The sequence below is a fragment of the Mus caroli genome, unplaced genomic scaffold, assembly GCF_978045245.1.
Source record: "Mus caroli unplaced genomic scaffold, Mus_caroli_1 scaffold_9, whole genome shotgun sequence".
Lineage (NCBI taxonomy): Eukaryota > Metazoa > Chordata > Mammalia > Rodentia > Muridae > Mus > Mus caroli.
This window is the reverse complement of record NW_028227264.1, coordinates 4,834,951-4,854,424: the sequence shown is the minus strand read 5'-3', so window position 1 is coordinate 4,854,424 and position 19,474 is coordinate 4,834,951. Positions and strand designations below refer to the sequence as shown.

The 19,474-nt window shown below is 42.1% G+C and overlaps 1 protein-coding gene across 1 annotated transcript in view; it reads right to left on the bottom strand.

Annotated features, from left to right (window-relative positions):
- The window catches only part of Katna1 (katanin catalytic subunit A1), a 46,207-nt gene that overhangs the window by 12,281 nt on the left and 14,452 nt on the right, over nt 1-19,474 (bottom strand). The window contains exons 2-5 of the mRNA XM_021174288.2: nt 12,793-12,967; nt 10,358-10,515; nt 8,127-8,307; nt 2,376-2,497 (exon numbers count right to left, since the gene is read on the bottom strand). Coding sequence (XP_021029947.2) covers nt 2,376-2,497; nt 8,127-8,307; nt 10,358-10,515; nt 12,793-12,954 — 623 coding nt within the window. The 5' untranslated portion in view covers nt 12,955-12,967. The remainder of the gene's footprint in view (nt 1-2,375; nt 2,498-8,126; nt 8,308-10,357; nt 10,516-12,792; nt 12,968-19,474) is intronic.

Below are 19,474 nucleotides of genomic sequence, written 5' to 3'. Positions count from 1 at the left end.
CTTCACTCTCTGTGTTGCCAGGCTAGTGTCAAAGTTGTCATGTGTTTGAGCACCTCCTTAACTAAAGAGCTTGGGACCACGTTTCCCGGTCAGGAATGTTGGCATACACTTCACTAGTTGAGCTCTCTAATCCAGAAACCATTATTATTAATTTCTTTTAAAACTCTCCAAACTTTCTAAGGATAATGGCCTTGCTTTAAAAAAAAAAAAAAAAAAAGGAAAGTGGCTCAGGGGCTAGAGAGATGACTCAGTGGTTAAGAGCACTGACTGCTCTTCCATAGGTCCTAAGTTCAAATCTCAGCAACCACATGGTGGCTCACAATCATCTGTAATGAGATCTGATGCCCTCTTCTGCTATGTCTGAAGACAGCCACAGTGTACTCATATATAAAAATAATTAAATCTTTTTTTTAAAAAAATGTGGCTCAAGGCCCTAGATTGGAGAAAGAATGACATTAAGCAAGCACTTAGGAGGGAGGAGGCCTCTTCCCACAGAGAAAAGTACTTCACCTCTACACTGGAAAATTTATCCAGTAACCAGGCAGTGGGAGTGCACATCTTTAATCCCAGTACTCAGGGGGCAGGGGCATTTTGACGCCAGCCTGGTGTACAGAGTGAGTTCCAGGACAGACAGGGCTACACAGAGAAATCCTGTCTTGAAAACCAATACATTTCTAGATGCCTGATTTGCAGATTAGGGATACTGAATCACAGATTGCATAGATGGCATGTTTTTTAAATCAATTATTTTTATTTTATGTGCTTTGGTGTTTTGCTTGCATGTATGTCTGTGTGAGGGTGTCAGATCTTGTAGTTACAGAAAATTGTGAGCTGGGATCTGAACCCAGGTCTTCTGGAAGAGCAGTCAGTGCTCTTAACTACTAAGCCATCTCTCCAGCCCCAAGCATCTTATCTTGTATCTCATAATGGCTCAGAAGAATGGCCGTTAAAAAAAATAACACACAGGGCATACAGCAGACACCTGCTATGCTTCCAACTCTAAGAGGCAGAAGCCAAACTGAACAAAGTCATCAACATCATTATAAAGTTCTCCCCAGACACTAAAATATCTACTGGTACAACTAGTGCATGTAGCAATTTTATTATGAAAATAGATTTTACTTATAAATGTCAATTATTAGAAATGTTTACATATTATAAAGACACCTACTAATCATCTATATTTTAATAGAAATAGAAAATAACTAACGATATAACTAACTTGTGGAAAAGTGAGCTTTTATAATATTCTGTAAAAAGGCATTTTATTAGATATAAAGTTGAGAATCTAGCACTAATTGCAAATCAAAGCAAGCTCTACCACAAGCTATACACACGATGCATGCATTAAAAATCTCCTCGTAGGGTTGGTGAGATGGCTCAGTGTGTACAAGTGGTTAGTGTGCAAGCCTGAGGCTCTGGCCCTCAGAACGCACAGAAATGTGAGAGAGACCCGAATCCACAAAGTTAGCCTCTGATCTCCAACATGTGTCACAGCGCAGGCTCTGCCCCACCACACATGCACACAATAAAAGTTTGAAACAGATAATAAAAACCTCAACCTTTTCAACATTAGCAGGGGCGCCAAAAGATGAAATTTGTACTATCTTTGTCCCACTTTGTATATGACATTATTAATTTAAAAGAATTTCAAGGAGCTAGTGATATTCAGTTAGCAGAGAACTTGCCTCACACGTATGAGACTCTGTGTTCAATACTTAATACAAACAAGCAAAAACAAAAAGAGGTTGGCGAGAGAGATGGCTCAGCTATTAAGAGCACTGGCTGCTCTCACAGAGTGCCAGGCTTGACTCCCAGCACCCACAATGTAGCTCACAGGCATTTACAACTCTAGTTCCAGGGAATTTGCCTTCTTCTTTCCTCCAAAGGCACATACACATGTGATGCGATGACATGCATGCAAGCAAAACACTCATACACATAAAATAATAAGCCTAACAGTGCACAATACAAATAAAGTTTTAAATAATGTGAACTAAAGTTTAGGTAACATAGCTCAGCTCCTTCAGTCCTTGTTGAGCATGCAGATGCCCTAGAGTCCTAGCCATCATCATAGAAGTTGGGCATGTGGTGTCTGTCTGTTACCTCAGCACTCAGGTAAGAGGACTGAAGCTCAATGCCATGCTGGCTACATAGCCACTGTGAAGCCAGCCTGGTCTACACGGAACCCTGCCTCAAAACAAACAAAGGTAAGACCCTCAAGACAGCAGAGTGACACAGCTCAGTGGGGATCAGTGTCACTGCATGGGCTGCTTACACTGCACATCCTCCAGTGCTGTCCCCAAAGGCACACACCATTAGCACATGTCATCTTTTCTTCACTTCAGTTTCCACAACCATGTGATATGACTCACCACCGAACGTTGGGATTCTGAGAAATTATATCTCTTTCCAAAGCTTCTACTAAGTCCTTGTCATACCCAGTGCCATCAAACTTATTTGCCTCTGGTTCTGTAACTGCAGCAGGTAATTTGTTCTACACGAAGAGATAAAAAAAAACAGAAGAGCTTTTAATTGACCAAAAATTTATATTTCATTTCTGTAGGTCAGAAACAATGATCATACCAAAGTGATTTTGCTTACTGAATTGTCTCCTTATAGGAACCCAATATGAATCAAATTTCTGATCTCCTTGCTTCCCAAAGTGCTGATATAATCACCACACCTGGCCAAGGAAAACCAATCCTAATCAAAGTAGATTTCTCCAAAGAAACCAGAGAGCCCGGAAGGAAGTGATACAGTATTTTTTCCAAGATTACAAAGAGAATCCAGGGTCCTTTCAGCATAATATCCTTCAGAAAAGGCGAAGATAGCAAGGCATTCTTAGAGAGACAGGCATGGGCAAACATGCCAAAAATCCCAGCATTTGGGAATCAGAGACAAGAGGACTATCTCACAAATTTAAACCAAACTAAAACCAACCCCACCTGAAAAAAATTAAGAAGAAAGAAAAAGGAAAGACAAAAAGACCTCAGATAAGAAAAAACTAACAGGCTGGGCGTGGTGGCGCACGCCTTTAATCCCAGCACTTGGGAGGCAGAGGCAGGCGGATTTCTGAGTTCGAGGCCAGCCTGGTCTACAGAGTGAGTTCCAGGACAGCCAGGGCTACACAGAGAAGCCCTGTCTCGAAAAAACCAAAAAAAAGAAAAAGAAAAAGAAAAACCGAACAGAACTTTATCAACTCTGAAACACCAGGAAGTCAGTAAACAATCCGTGGAATTATGTAAGTCTGTCAGGCTTTATTTCCTCCTAAGCTTTCTAAATTACATTTGACAGCAAAAGCTACAACCGTCTGCTATGTTTATAACTGTAAATAGGAAAATAAAGGAATATCTGACTTCTGACTACAGTACCGAGATCATAGAGTAACTATCAATAAATAACTTTGCAGATTCATTCATAGACACACGGATTAAAAACAAACAAACAAAAAACTTCAAAGAATGTCCTATTTTAAAAAATTACAATTTTAAAAGGGGCTCAAACACATGACAAATGAAGTAAGATTATCAACTCAGGACCTAAATCAGGAAGTCAGCAACATAATGAAAAATTCAACCAAGAAAGTTCTACTTAGAAATTGAGATTCTGGCCGGGCGTGGTGGCTCACGGGAGGCAGAGGCAGGTGGATTTCTGAGTTCGAGGACAGCCTGGTGTACAGAGTGAGTTCCAGGACAGCCAGGGCTACACAGAGAAACCCTGTCTTGAAAAAAAAAAAAAAAAAAAAGAAATTGAGATTCTGAAAATACATGTTAGAAATGAGAGTTATCCATTAAAAATAACGACAAACACTCACTGAAAGGCATTGCTAATAGAGTAGAACAACCATAAGAATATCAGGGTAGAAAAAAAAATCACATAGTATATTCAAACAACTACTACACACAAAAATTAAGCATAATCACAAGTTTCAAGAACTCTAGGACATTCCAAAAACTAAAGATAAGATTCCATGGCAGAGAATACATTAAAGTCTAAAGTTATTTGGGTGGCGAGATTGCTTGTCCACTAATGGCTAAGCCTCATTCACAACAAAAAAGGCATGGAAAAACCACTTCAATGAAACTATACCAGAAAAATTCTCAGAGCTAGGGAAAGACATGGGCATACAAGAGGCATTAGAACCATACAGACAGGACAGAAAGACTCTTACAAGACAAATCATCATGTAATGTCTAATCAAATATGTATATCTATGGACGAGACACAGTTGACGTGGAAACCTAAGGGTTCTCTGGAAAGTCAGTTGGGTGGGATTTTGCTGGGGTAAACAAGTGAAGGAATGCTTCACTGAAGCAGACACAGGAGAGAGGATGCTCTGTAAAGCACGCACGTGAAAGGACACTGATGGAGGACTCTTTGCTAAGGACATACATGGATTGGTCAGCCTTCTATTGCACAGTTGAGCTGCATTTGTTGGGACTCCATAGAGAGCTGCACCAAAACCTGTCTGGTGTTGTGCCTCGGCTTTTTTGCTGATTCTGTGGGCTCAGGTTAATTGGCAGAGTGATGTCAGCTGAGATAGGCACACGTGCTGAGGCAAGACCTGTGAAAGACACGTGCTATTTGGAGAGCGTATAAAAGGACTGCACAGACAGTGATGGAGGAGTAGCTAGGCCTGCTTACAGAGGTAGCTGTTTGTGGGTCTGGAGTCTTCACTGATCTTCCCTCCAGGCCCCTCCTGCTGACTCCCGCTGAGGCAGGCCGAGGCCTAGCCGTCTCTGCTAGGTAGTTCCACCGCTGACTAGTGTTTGCTATCCTGACTCCACTGAACTGCAGTGCTGGTGTAGCCATGAAGTGTTTGCAAATGGATCGAGCTGCCGCTGCTGACCTATGAACTGAACTGCCAATTTCCTGGCAACACAGATGGGAGTTGCTCCAAAGAACCTTTCTAAACAGATACAACCCCCCACCCCCACCCCATCCTTTCTTTCTCACTGCCTCTGGTGGGTGGTGGGCTAAAAGGGAGGTTAAAGTATTTAAGAACCATCATTAAAAGTAGACTTTGAAAAAAATTATAAAGTTACACACAATATTAAACCTGAGAGAGAGAGAGAGACGTGCCTACAAAGGCAAATGTATCAGATCTCTCACCAGAAACACTGTAGGGTAACACTAGATACACTGTAATTCAGAAAGCAATTCCCAAACCAAGACTAGATCCAGCAAAGAGAGTTTAAAATCCTGTGGAGAAATAGAGACTTCCCATTATAAGTATGAACTAAAACAATTCATGACCATCATATAAAATACTAAAAAGAACCTTATGTATATAAAAAAAGACAACCACAGTGGGTCACATGAAAGAGAGAAAAAGGAACAGATTAACAAGAGCAAGAAGAGATCAAATATATCTGTGTGGTCGTTCTCCATAATCAACGTGATGAGATCAGAATCATCATGGAAACCTATTTTAGGGCATGCCTGTCTGGACTTTTCCAGACTAGATCAATGAAGTGGGAAGGCCCACCCTAAATGTGGGCTAGGTCCCAGCCTGGGTAAAAGGAGAAGGGACCTGGGTACTGGCACTTGTCCCTCTCTGCTTCTGACACACTGCAAACAGCAGCCTCACCTCCCACCATTATACCTTCCCTGTCAGGATGGACTCCCCAAACTGCAAGTCAAAGTATGACATTTCTTTCATCCATTAAGTTGTTATTGCTACAGCAACACGGAAGGTAGTGACATGAAGTCCAATTCTGTACTTCAGCAAACCCTAAGAATCTATGGCAAGAACTAAATAAGCCAGGAGAGCGATCAAAACAATGGCAGCAATCAACCAGGGTCTTGAAAGAATTAATCTAGCAGTTAAAGGTTCCAGCTCAGTTAAAGGTGCAGACTAGCCAGCAGTAGTGGCACATACTTTTAATCGATGCACTTGGGAGGCAGAGGCTGGTGGATCTGTGAGTGAGAGGCCAGCCTGGTCTACAGAGTGAGTTCTAGAACAGCCAGGGCTACACAGAGAAACCGTGCCTGAAACAAACACACACACACACATGCAGACCAGATGGCTGGATCAGAACACAAGATCCAACTACTTGCCTATAGGAGGGAGGTATGAGTCACCAGTAAAGACACACACATGGAACGGCAAAGGACAGAAGAGAATGCAGCAAGAGTGGAAGCAGGAAACACACAGGGGCAGAACTCTATCCTCAGGAAAGCACAAGTTGGAGAGAAAATGGCCATTAGCTATTGATATGATGGAAATCCATCCAAAGAAAGAACTAGAGATGTATATAACCAAACCCTGGCATATCTACTTCATAAGACAAACACTACTGAACACACAGGACTAGATACAAGAGCAAGTGATTTCCATACTTCATTTTCAGCAACACAGCTGAAACAGAAATAAGAAACCTTAAAAAAAAAAAAACCCTATTATTGCATGTGTGATATATGCACACGTATGCTATGCCATGATGTACATGTGAAGACCACAGAACCATTTTGTGAAGTCAGTTCTTTTCCTCTACCTCCACACAGGTTCTGGGATCAAGCTCGGGTTGTCAAACTGTCTTCACCTGATGAACCATCTTGCAGGTCCAAACAAGGAAACACTTTAGCTGGGTGTGCTAGTGAACACCGATAGCCCCGGCAGCACTTGCACTTGGCAGGTGGAGACAGCAGAATCAGGAGTTCAAAGCCAGCCTCCACTACATGAGTCTTTATCTCAAAAACAAGATCACTACCACCATCAACAAAATCTTCACAGTTAAACTACATTGATCAAACAGGCTTAACAAAAAAGCCACCAATAACTACACACACACAGGTAAGAATAAGCATTCTACTAAGCAGCCTATAGAACCTGCAACAACACAGGTACAATTTCTTATATCCTAACAGACCACAGTGGAATTAAAAGAAGGTCAGTAGTGAGAGAAACCACAGACACCACAGATGGAAATCAAGCAACGCCCTCCTGAATATCCACAGGTGACTGAGGAAACCAAGGAGGAAACACAGAACTCCCTAGCTGGACAGGAAATGTCTCAGCAGGGGAAGGCTTTCACACCTGACACACAACTCCCTAGCTGACAGGACATGTCTCAGCAGGGGAAGGCTTTCACACCTGACACACAACTCCCTAGCTGACAGGACATGTCTCAGCAGGGGAAGGCTTTCACACCTGACACACAACTCCCTAGCTGGACAGGACAGGTCTCAGCAGGGGAAGGCTTTCACACCTGACACACAACTCCCTAGCTGGACAGGACAGGTCTCAGCAGGCGAAGGCTTTCACACCTGACAACTTGAGCTTGAGTCTCAGGATCCATGTGGAAGGAGAGGACTGACCCTGACCTCCACACGTGTGCCATGGCACATGTACATGTATACACACACACAATCTGAGGAGAGAGGTATGACACAGGGACTCTCTATGTAGTCTTGGCTGGCCGGGAACTCACTATGTGGAACAGTCTAGCCTAAACTCAGAAAAACCGGCCAGCCTCCGCCTCCCGAGTGGTAGGATTAAAGGCATATGCCACCATACCTGGCTTCAAAAGTTTTTAAAAGAGAATTCCCCCTGCCCCACCATGCCTCCTGACTGGGGAATGGAAACCCTACATGTACAGATTCTATGGCAAATATGGCTCTAGTGACTGAAGCAAGTGGCCCCCCGTGTTTCAAATCTTGATTTCTAATGTTAACAAATGACTCACTTAAAAACATTTTGAGGGACCTGGAGAGGTGGCTCAGTGGTTAAGAGCTCTGGCAGCTCTGTCATAGTTCAGTTCCCAGCACCCGCATGATGCTCACAACTGTCTGTAACTGTATCTCTGTGTAGTTCAGTGCACAATGTAGTTCTGGGATGCAAATGCAGACATAACATCCACATACATAAAATAAATCTCAAAAACAATTTTGTTCTTTTATTGTTAGTGTGCGTGCGTGTGAGTGTGTTTCTGTAAGCCACAGGTGTGGAGCTGCCTGCAGAGACCAGAAGAGGGATGGGACTCCCAGAGCTGGAGGTATAGGAAGTTGTGAGCTGACCCATGTAGGTGCTGGGATCTAACTTGGGAAGAGCAGCATGTGCACTTTAACCCCTGAGCCATCTCTTCAGGTCCAGCCTTCACTTTGAAGACGGTAACATTTACCTTTTCCTCTCTTCCCTTACTCTGTTCTTTCTTTTCACGACTACGAACAGCTTTGCCTCTGTCATTGTGAAGATTCTGTGGAGATGGCCGATGAGCTCTGACGACTGTGCCTGGCCGGTTACTGTGTGGCTTAGGGTCACTGTGCTGAGAAGACTGGCGTTTCCTAGGTCCTGGTAAGGGTCTAAACAACACAAGGTTATTAAAGTCATAAGTCCTGAAGAAGCTGGGCATACAGAGAACACAATGGTATAACAAACTTGAGGACGCTGCACCCCAAGGGCTGAAATGTAAACCTGGCATAGCCTCTACGGCCAGGGACACAGTACTGTCATATTTACTAGCAACTAGGGCAAAGTGAAAATGACTTCTACTCAGGACATCACTGTACAAGCTACTTTTGCATGCTGGAAAGTGATAAACTAGTGTTCTATCACAGCCACCAGAACAGAGTGCAAATGCCCATGTTTTAACTAAGGCTTTAATAATCTTCCTATTCTAAAAGACTAGGGTGAAAGTTGGGGAGGGTGGCTGGTGCCCTTTAGTTCCTGAATTTGAAAGACATAGGCACGTGGATCACTGTGAGTTAGACACCAGGACTGCATAGTGAGACCCTGTCTCAAAAAGAAAAAACAAAGGTTGTGGTTGAAGAGATGGCTTAGTGATTGAGAGCAGTTGCTGCTTCTGTACTGACTTGGTTCTCAGTTCCCAGGATTTACACATTAGTTCACAACTGTCTGTGACTACTCTCCAGGATCCAATGCTGCTTCTAGCCTCTGCAGGCACCAGGCAGAGGTTGTAGACATAGACATGTGGACAAAACATGCACACATATAAAGTAGGTAAGGAAAAGTAATGGTGCTAGGACACACAAAGGCAAGGTGCCTTCTGTCCACAGAGATCCACTCAGTTCCTCTGGACTTAGCAGCAGAATTTAGACCTCCATATTTAATGGCTCTTCGGTTTATCTGGGATGAATAAAAACACAAAACCCCCAAAGAATAAAACAGAATAACCTATTCTCAAGTGACTCAGAGTATACTTCAACACAAAGAAGGTACGTTACCTAATGTAAGTAAAGTTTTGTTGTTTTTAATATAAAAAAATAAAATATTGCCTATTGGAAGCTTTGTTATGAGAAATAAATGATCTATATAGCCTGAACAATACTTAGAGATCTACAGATGCTCAATATAAAGAACCAGTGTTTATGCAGTGCAATAAAAAACTACAAGAAAGAATGACAGAATACCTAAGGTGGGTCATAGCTTAGTGCAAGGGTCTTAAACCAGTAGTCAACAAAGAGTCAAGTTAGAGTTCTTTTCAGACAGCCAAAAGATTCATATATTTACACCAGGATACAGACAGGAAATCTGTCCTGTGAAGCAGGGAATGGACATCTACATACATACCTGTCACTTATTAAGTCTTCTGTGAAAGCAAGCACAATTAGGTAGAAACAACATTTCAGTCAAAGCACTTCCATTGATTTGTTTTTTTGTACTTTTAAGACAGGGTTTCTCTCTGTCCTAGAACTCACTCTGTAGACCAGGCTGGCCTGGAACTCACAGAAATCCACCTGCCTCTGCCCAAGTGCTAGGATTACAGGTGTGTGCGATTACCACCTGGTACTTGATCAATTATCCATTTGCTATCACTTGGTAGTAGAAAGCTGGGGGCAAAAATTCCAAATAAAACCAAGCAGGCTCAGGGCAGGGCGTGGTGGCGCACGCCTTTAATTCCAGCACTTGGGAGGCAGAGGCAGGCGGATTTCTGAGTTTGAGGCCAGCCTGGTCTACAGAGTGAGTTCCAGGACAGCCAAGGCTATACAGAGAAACCCTGTCTCGAAAAAACAAAAACAAAACAAAACAAACAAACAAAACCAAGCAGGCTCAAAAACTTGTCAGTCTAACTTTCTCAATCTACATGAGAAAAGTCTAAGCTCTAGATAGTGTACATAATTTCCAACAGCTACAAAGAGTGAAAACTTCAGTTCCCACACCTCAGTCCCTAAAACAACACTGAGTCTGCTACTTTAAGCCCATGCATCAAAAACCTCGCTCTGGCTAATTTCCACCTAAACTTGATAAACATTTAAACAATTCATAAAAGGCATTTCCATACAAACCTCCCCCCCAGCCCTGTCCCCAGCAACTCAGTCCTCCTCCGAGATATGGACCAAGGCGAGACGGCCAGCTACCTGAGCTGGTTGATCTCTAACCGTCCCCACTTACCTTCGCTCAACAGGCACAGGCAAGGACCAGACTTCTCCTTCAGCAGCTGGAAGTTCATGCTGTGCAGCTTGCAGAGAAGTGATGTCTAGTTTGAAGCTCTCCAGTGTTTTCATGATATCCTTAACTTGCTTAGCTTCCACATTTATTTCCTGCCAAACCTGGTTTCAACGAAGAATAATAAGACTAAGCTTCTTTAATAAATCACTGCTAAAATTAAGCTTAGGACCGTTTTCTATTCTATGTCTCAGCCTCCACTCTGAATGAAAGCCAGCAGACTACATCAAACATCTTCACAAAATTGCAATGATTCTTTTTTTTTTCCTGTTTTCAAGTGCAAAATTAATTCTGAAAGCATGAATAAAACTGTTGACTAAGGGGCTGGAGAACTGTCTCCCAGGCTAACAGGCTGCTCTACCATAGGGTGCGGGGATTGAGTCTCAGCACCCACACAGCAGCTCACAATCTCTATAACTCCAGTTCAAGGGATCTGATGCCCTCTTCTGGCCTCCTTGGGCAATGTATGCACCTTGTGCACAGGTTTGCATGCAGGCAAAACATTCAAACACATAAAATAAAAATAAATCTTTTAAAACAAATCCTGGCTAAGTTGCTACCCACATAGTTCTTACTAAAACTGTTGAGCAATTGAAAGACTAGCTGAAACTTTCAAATCTGACAAAAACAAAAAGTTGCCTTTGGATAGTTTTATACTATTTAATTAACTGATTTTGATTTTTAAGCAAGGGTTCCATGAGTATTGAACAGTGTTCTCAAGATCACTGTCCTCCTGCCTGAGCCTCCCAAGTGCTGGCACTGTAGGTGTGCATCACCTTATTGGGTTTAGCTAACTTTTAAAACCTCAAACTCTGTTATATGGGGTGCTGGTACAACATCTGAATGTATTTAACATTACTGAACTATACATTTAAAGTGATTTACATATTTTTAAGGTATGTTCCCCCCTTCCTAGTAACATAGATATGGAAAGTCAGATTTAAGGAAAAGTTCATTTCAAAAACAAGACACTTCTCTCCAAACATGTGGTATTGGATTTAAACAGTAGCCAGGCAGTAATATGTCACATACAAGTTCAGCTCAAAAGAACCATTAATTTCTGTAACATTCTTTCCTGTTATGAAAGTGCTGTTCTGGACAAAACTTCTGCTCCTCCGTGTCTAAAATTCCTTAAATGGGATTCAAATATGATCAGCTTTGTAAAGTTTTATAGGAAATAAGGTTCTTGAAGAATTTGCTGTCCACATAATAAAAAGCTACTTGTATTGTACCATAACTGTAAGTCCTTGAACATCCCACTATGTGTCAATCTGTCCCACCTGAAATTAAAAACATTCACTGTTTCTTTAAAAAAAAAAAAAAAGAATTTGCTGTCATTTGCAATTTCACCAATATCTTTATAAAAAGATGTTGTCCCCTGAGGGCCTGAGTATGGCAGAATATCCATTAACCCTAGGACTGGGCAGGCAGCGACAAGAGGACTGAGTATGAGGCCATCACAGCCCACACAGCAAATTCCAGGACATCCAGGGCCACCAAATGTCTCAAAGAAAGAATGGAAGAAAAGAAAAAGGGTACCACTTTAAAGCTATTATTAGAGCACAATAATTAGAAAAACGAAGCAGAGCTTAACACTGCTGATGCTTTGTAAAAGGGCTGCTGCTCATGTGATGGCTATTCTTGGTGGTCAACTTGACTATATATGGAATTAACTAAAATCCCGAGTCACTAGGCATACATGTGAGGGAGTTTTAGTTAATTGGATCATTAAAAGTGGGAAAACCCACAGTAAATCTGGAATGAACCCACACATGGTGGCCTATAAAAAGGACAAGAAAGAAAAGCTTTGCTCTTGGCCTCTTTGACCTCCTCCTCGCTTTCCTGCATTCCAGCATACTTCTTTGGAACCCCAACCTTAGATCAGCTAAGACAACTTAGCCTTGTGGAGAGAACAAACTACCAGGTTCTGTCTGTTTGTCTTTTTCCTTCCCACTGAGAGGCAAGCAACCATTGCTGGACTAGCTGAACGACAGCCTCTAAGCAGCTGTAATAAATCTCTCATACATGAGTGAACATACATACATATTCATTCATTCTATCAGTACTGTTCCTCTAGAGAATCCTCAGTAATACACCAATGTGAAGTTTCAAATAACGTTGTATAAAAATCCATGTAATAAAACTATATTCTCTGAGGCCTAGTAGTGGTGGTGCAGGCCTTTACTCCCAGCACTCAGGAGGCAGAAGTAGGTGAAGCTCTGTGAGTCTGAAGCCAGCCTGGTCTGCAGAGCTACTTCTAGAACAGCCAAAGCCACACAAAGGAACCCTGTCTCAAAAAAACAAAACCAAACAAACTACTGTACAGCATTGAATGTCAATGTAAATTTCTGAGTATTAAAGCCAGCAGCCATGACTCTTACCTGTTGCCATTTCTGACGGAGGTGTGTCTCTTTGACTGAGTACAGGTACTTGTTCATTTGGTCAAGAACTCCCTGATAGTAGACCATTGCCGAGTCATAGTTCCCCAGCAGTGCATATTCACGAGCCAATTTTACATTCTCAACAATCATTTGAAGACTCATGGCCACATGTAAGCTAAGAAAGGAAGAGACAAGAAACATTTTGGTGTTATATATCTCTTAAAAATAATTATAAAGCTTTTTTTTTCTTATATATACTTTCCAGGGCTCCTTTACTAAGGAAGTTTACAATGGACCAGTGAGACCATTTAGTAGATGACCCAACTTTAATCCAGTGAAGCCAAGTAAAGATCAACCAAACTCACAAAGTTGTCCTGACTTCTATGTAAACACGCCACAGTACACACCTGCCCCCAAACTGACAAAATTACAACAGTGTTAATAATTCATTTATTAAACAGTATTTAAAGAACTCATTTATATGGATGAGTATTTTATCTTTATGTCTGTCTATATACCGTGTGCATGCAGTGTGTGCAGAGGCCAGAGAAGGTGTTTGATCCTCTGAGACTGGAGTTAAAGATGGTTGAGAGGCACAATGTGTGTACTGAGAGTTGTTCCAGGTCCCTGGAAACACTGCCAGAGCAATTAACCACTGAGCCATAGGTTTACAATACCACACATAACACCATCTCTACACTCGCTCCTACAATTTCCATCCTTAAAGAAACAGCATGGGACTGGGAGATAAAGTTCAGGTCAATGCTAGATTGCTTTCCTAGCATGCACTAAGGCCTTTGGTTCAATGCTCAGTTGCAAACAGACACATAACACATGACAAACAAAACAGCTTGAGCTGGAGATAGAGTTTAGACATAAAGCACACATAAGATAAGACCTTGGCTTCAAATTATAGTCCCATCAAAAATAACATACAAATATACAAACATGCTTGGTTTTAGTTCTCACTTCAAGGCTAGCTCTGCCATCACTTCTTAGGTAAACTCAGTTCGGAACAAATGTTTGCCTAGGTAGGTCCTCTAGCATTTGACTGGAATTTTCATCAAGACATTTGTCTAAAGTTACTCTACATTTGTCTCTACTAGACTGAAGTTCTCTGAGCTTAGGATATACATGCAAAACCTGTCGAATTGTATCTCAGTGCAGGACACACATGTTTTGTAAACATATGCAGAACTAATGCTCACTCCTGGGCATAGTTTTGAGAAGTACAAATTTGCAAATGAGTTCTGAAGTTAGAAAAACCTTGGTTACAATTCTAATTCTGCCATCTTGGTTAAGTTCTTAATATTTCTTCCAAGTCTCAATTGCTAAATTGTCTGAGATAGTTAACTATTTCCAAGGTTACACAACCAATAAAAAGTGACTAGGCAGATGCTGAAGTGAATGTCTGTAATCCTCATTACTTGGAAACTGAAATGGTAGAATCACAAGTTTAAGGCCAGCCTGGGAAACACACCAATTTCAAAGTGAGCCTGAGCAGCTCAGCCAGACCATGTCCCTGAGCAAACGTAAAAAGGAAGCTAGTGCTAGGGACAGAGCTCAATAGAGGAGCACTTGGTTAGCATGCATGAAGTCCTACACTCAATCCCTAGTACAAAGTAAATAAGTAAGTAAGTTGGTGCCAGGCATGACAGCTCAGGCTTCTAAGTCCAGCATTTGGGGTACAAGGAAGGAGGATCCTGAGATGGAAGCCAGGTCATACTCTTCCACAGAGAAGTGCATCTTCAATGAGTGTTTCTGCACATTGAGAACTAAGGTATTTGCATTTACTAGGCTATGGATATGCAGCGATGGACATAAGTAAAGCATTAAAAGTAGGCACTTGGTAAATGCCAGCTTTGCTAATGGGGACAATGAGTGCTATTCTGCTAAGTACAGCTAACAGCAGAAGTTAGTCAGGAGGATGTGCGTGTTCTCAGGGAAATGATTGGGATGAGGACGGTGCTCATGAGACTAGAAAAGCAAGTCTGCAACACTGCCGGCAAAGAACTGCAGGCTACTTGGGCGTTCCCTACGCTACAAGCAGCAGTACTTTAAGCTTAGGGAAGTACTACGGTAACCAAGGTCACAGGAAAACTGAGAGGACAGAAGTAGGAGTGAAATGAAATGATTTCTTCCTCCTTTTGTGTATCAGTAGAATATTGAAATGGGAGCTTTTAGGCAGTGATGGATCATCACAGGACAAGAACAGGGCTTAGGGACTAAAACACTTACTCAGGGACTCTTGCACACTCACCACTGTCTGTAACTACAGTGTCAGGAGATCCGAAGCCCACTGCTGACCTCCAGTGTCAGTGCGTGCACACACCCAGGCACACACATTCACACAAATCTTTTCTTCTATGGAGGAACCCTACCCCAGCTTAATCTATCCACACTAACTGTGCTTCTTGCCCTGTCATGTCACCCATAGTCAAGAGCAACTTTATAATCCCAGCACTTGGGAGGCAGAGGCAGGTGGATTTCTGAGTTCGCGGCCAGCCTGGTCTACAAAGTGAGTTCCAGGACAGCCAGGGCTACACAGAGAAACCCTGTCTCGAAAAACCAAAAAAAAAAAAAAAAAAAAGAGCAACTTTAAGTTGATGATTTTTTTTTTTTTCCCAGTTTGGTTTTTTGAGACAGACTGGCTTCATACTTATTATGTAACCCAGGCTGGTCTCTAACTGGCAATCCTCCTGCCTCAGTCTCTCAAATGGTGGGAATGCTAGCATGTGCCACCATACTTCACTAGACAAGAAACAATCTTTCTTATTTTCTTTACTTTTTGGACAAGAACTTTGAAAGAACATGTCAAATAAATCTCCTCCAATGTAATTTTAAGTAGAAAGCTTGTTCCGGTGGGCAGGGGCAAGGATGATGGTAGTGGGCAGGCATCTCAGGAATCAATGAGACTAGCTACTAGGATTTTCTGCCCAGTAGCCAAATTATAGGAAGCAATAGGAAATGTTAGCTGGGGTTGGGGAGAGAGCTAGGATGAACACTATTTACTAGTGCACATGGGGCTAGTACTGCATTCCACAGAAGAAACCTATTGAGAGATGGTGTTGCAACCTCAGCTGAAAGAAAAAGATATGAGGCTCACTCCAACTTCAGACTCACGTCCTCACCCTTTATTCAGTCAGTTGCAGCTACTAATCCTTTCCTGAGCTAGGTTTGATTAAAACATGTCATGAGCTGTGTATTAGGTGCTGTATTGAAATCATCAAGCTCACAATATTTCATCTAATTATCAGACTCAACTTCTAAGCACAAGGAAAAGACAAGAAGCCCAAATAGATGCCAGTAGCTTACTGAGCCAACCCTAAGGAGTCACAGGCATGTAAGAAAGACCTTAGCACCACAGAACATTGTGAAAACTAGGGAAATGACAGGGCTAGGTCCCAACGTAGGGGAGGAACAGTAGCCTCTATGGAAACAGACTAAGGGAGTTTTCTAATTTTCACTCTCCTGGCAAACTGTTTCCCCAGCCCTCTGCTTAACACAGGGCAGAAAAGCAGCAGTGCTGCTGGGGCCAGCCACAGACAGCAGGAACTTCAGTGTGGAGAGCCAGCAAGAGCAGGGAGTGCAGCAACTCTGCAGGCACTCTCTGTCACCTTTTCCTTCATCTCAGACTAGAAGGGTCATAACTAAGAAAACCTATTCTTAGAGAAGGGTGGCTCCTAGCCCAAGATGCTACCCACACTGGGGCAAGCACACAGTACCAACGTGATGGGGTGGCATTACCACCCAGGGAAGAAATTCTCTCCATGCACTGCTGTAACAGAACAGACATGACCAGCAGCTACTAACGCAGGAAACGGGGAATAGACTAATGGCAGGCTAAAAACCACAGAGAATATAGAAATAAGAAAATCATCAAACTTAATTAAAAAAAAAAAAAACTACCCCGAAACTGGAAAAGAATTCTAGAACTAAAACCTGAATCTTTGAAAAACTGAAAACAACTCTTTGCTAGGATTCTGATCATGAAAAAACAAAAAGGTGTGTACAGAAAAGAAATTAAGTACAAATGAAAATATAACACGGGCTGGTGAGATGGCTCAGTGGGTAAGAGCACCCGACTGCTCTTCCAAAGGTCCTTAGTTCAAATCCCAGCAACCACATGGTGGCTCACAACCATCCGTAACAAGATCTGACTCCCTCTTCTGGTGTGTCTGAAGACAGCTACAGTGTACTTACATATAATAAATAAATAAATCTTTAAAAAAAAAAAAAGAAAATATAACACAATTTAAGACAAAACGAAGTAGATATTTTCTTTCTTTCACTGTTTAAAAAAATAAAATTTTAGCCAGGTCTGGCAGTGCAAATGCCGGCACTATGGCAACAGAGGCACTATGAAAACAGAGCAGGCAGATCTTGAGTCTAGCTAGCCGAGTCTACATAGTCTGGTGCTACATAATATAATAATGCAATAAAAAGTCCTTCAGAAACTTTAGGATAAGGGCTGCAGAGATGGCTCAGCAGTTAAGAGCACTGGCTGCTCTTCTAGAGGTCCTGAGTTCAATTCCCAGCAACCATACGGTGGCTCACAACCATCTGTAACGGGATCCAATGCCCTCTTCTCTTGTGTCTGAAGACAGTGACATTGCATTCATATACATAAAATAAATAAATAAATAAATAAACGCATCTTAAAAAAACAAAACAAAACAAAACAAAAAACTTTAGCACAGCATGCTTTTAATCCTAGCACTCTGAAAGCAGAGGCAGATGGATACCTGTGAGTTGAAGGCCAGCAAGGTCTGCAAAGCCATTTCTAGAACAGCTGAGTGCACAGAGAAACTCTGCCTTGAAACACACAAAACAAACATCAAAAATCAAAACTTTAGGAGTTTTTTACATGTGTGGGAAGGGGGAGTGGGGGGGAGGAGGATTGGGGTGTGGGGGGAGGGGTCAGAGTAAGGGGGTGGGGATGGACACATAGACTAGTATCTTCCTAAGTGCTCTCCACCTTATTTTTTTGAGACAGGGTTTCTTCCTGAACCTAGAGCTTACTGAATGGCTAGTTTGGCTGGCCTGCAGGCCTCAGGGATCCTGTCTGTCTCCCCAGCACTCGTACCCAGCGGCTTCTGAGATCCAACCCAGGTTTCTATGCTTGCTGGCAAGCACTTTAGCAACAGAGCCATCTCCTCAGCTTCTACGGGTACATTTTTACCTACCTTCTAAACAGCAAGAATTCCAGTTACATCAAAATTGATAAACAAAACAAGGGAAAACTGACCATTCTCCTCCTTTCTCTTTTGGCTGCTGCTGGTGGAACTTGCACATGCTCCACGTTCTACTACTGAACTATATCCCAGTCTTCTGATCAATTCCTCTCATGGGTTCCAATTCTGACACTGAGTAAGAACAATATCAATTTCTTCCAAATAGAAATCTTAAACATTAGACAACTACAATGCACCAACACACAGACACACACACCACACATAGACAGACAGACAGACAGACAGACACATACTCAGACACCAGGATCTAGAAGGGTTTATCCCAGGAATATAAGGATAACTAGAGATCAGAAAAATCTATCACCGCAATTCCCTACACTAAAGGACAAAGCACTTTACATAAAAGTGTCAAGAACATAAAAATCAAGTCACAAAAGGGAAAATTCAAATGTTTAACAAGATGGACATTAGTAAGAGATTCTTTTACATTTATGAAACTTAAAAATATAGTAAATTTAAGGCTGGAGAGATGGCCCAGTGGTTAAGAGCACTTGCTGCTCTTGTAGAGGACCTGGGTTAGGACCTCACTTCCCATAGCAGACATCCCACAACTGCCTGTAACTACAGTTCAGGGAGTCTACCAGCCTCTTGCCTCCATGGATACTTTGCCTGCAAGTGGTGTACATAAACTCATGCAGGTACACACCTATACACATAAAAAATAAAGCTATTTTTAAAAATATACCAAATTGATTTGGGGAGACACAAACCCTCACAATTTGTGGGAATAAAGAACAATCTGGCAATATTCAGGGATATCTTTGTGTGTGTGTGTGTGTGTGTGTATCAATGGCCCTATGCAGAAATGTTATAGCCAGCAATCTCATTCCTTTGTAAAGACTCCAGAGGAAGCCCCCCAATGACTCATAAAGGGACTTGATTCTAGATGTTAATGATAGAAGTATGTGAAGAATCAAGCAGTTGAAAGCAGGGGGAATAAAATCATAGTGTATTATGTGTATGTATAATGATATGTATGTGTAAATGATAACCTGTATCATGTACAATTCATATACTTGATTATAAAACACCACAAAAAAGTTGGAGAAAATCTGTTAAGAAAATGTAGTAAAGAACATAGCTAAATATATAGCACATTGTTGGGGATGGTTTTGTGCACTGCACATTCAGATGCTGACTTCTGTGCCCAGAGATCTGGTTGCAGACCACTGTTGTGATTACTGGAGCATTTGTCTCACTGATGTGTAGAGACTGTTTTCCATCACCTCTAATTGGTTAATAAAGTGCTGTTCAGCTAACAGCTGGGCAGGAGGAGAGGGGAGGCAGGACTTCTGATCCTAGTCAGGGGTCCCATGAGAAGGAGGGAGAGAGGGGAGATGAGGATTCCCCATGAGCAGATCGCGAGGGGAGTTGCCATGAGGAACTCATACAGAGCAGAGTGAGCCAGGGCAAGACTCAGATGGGGC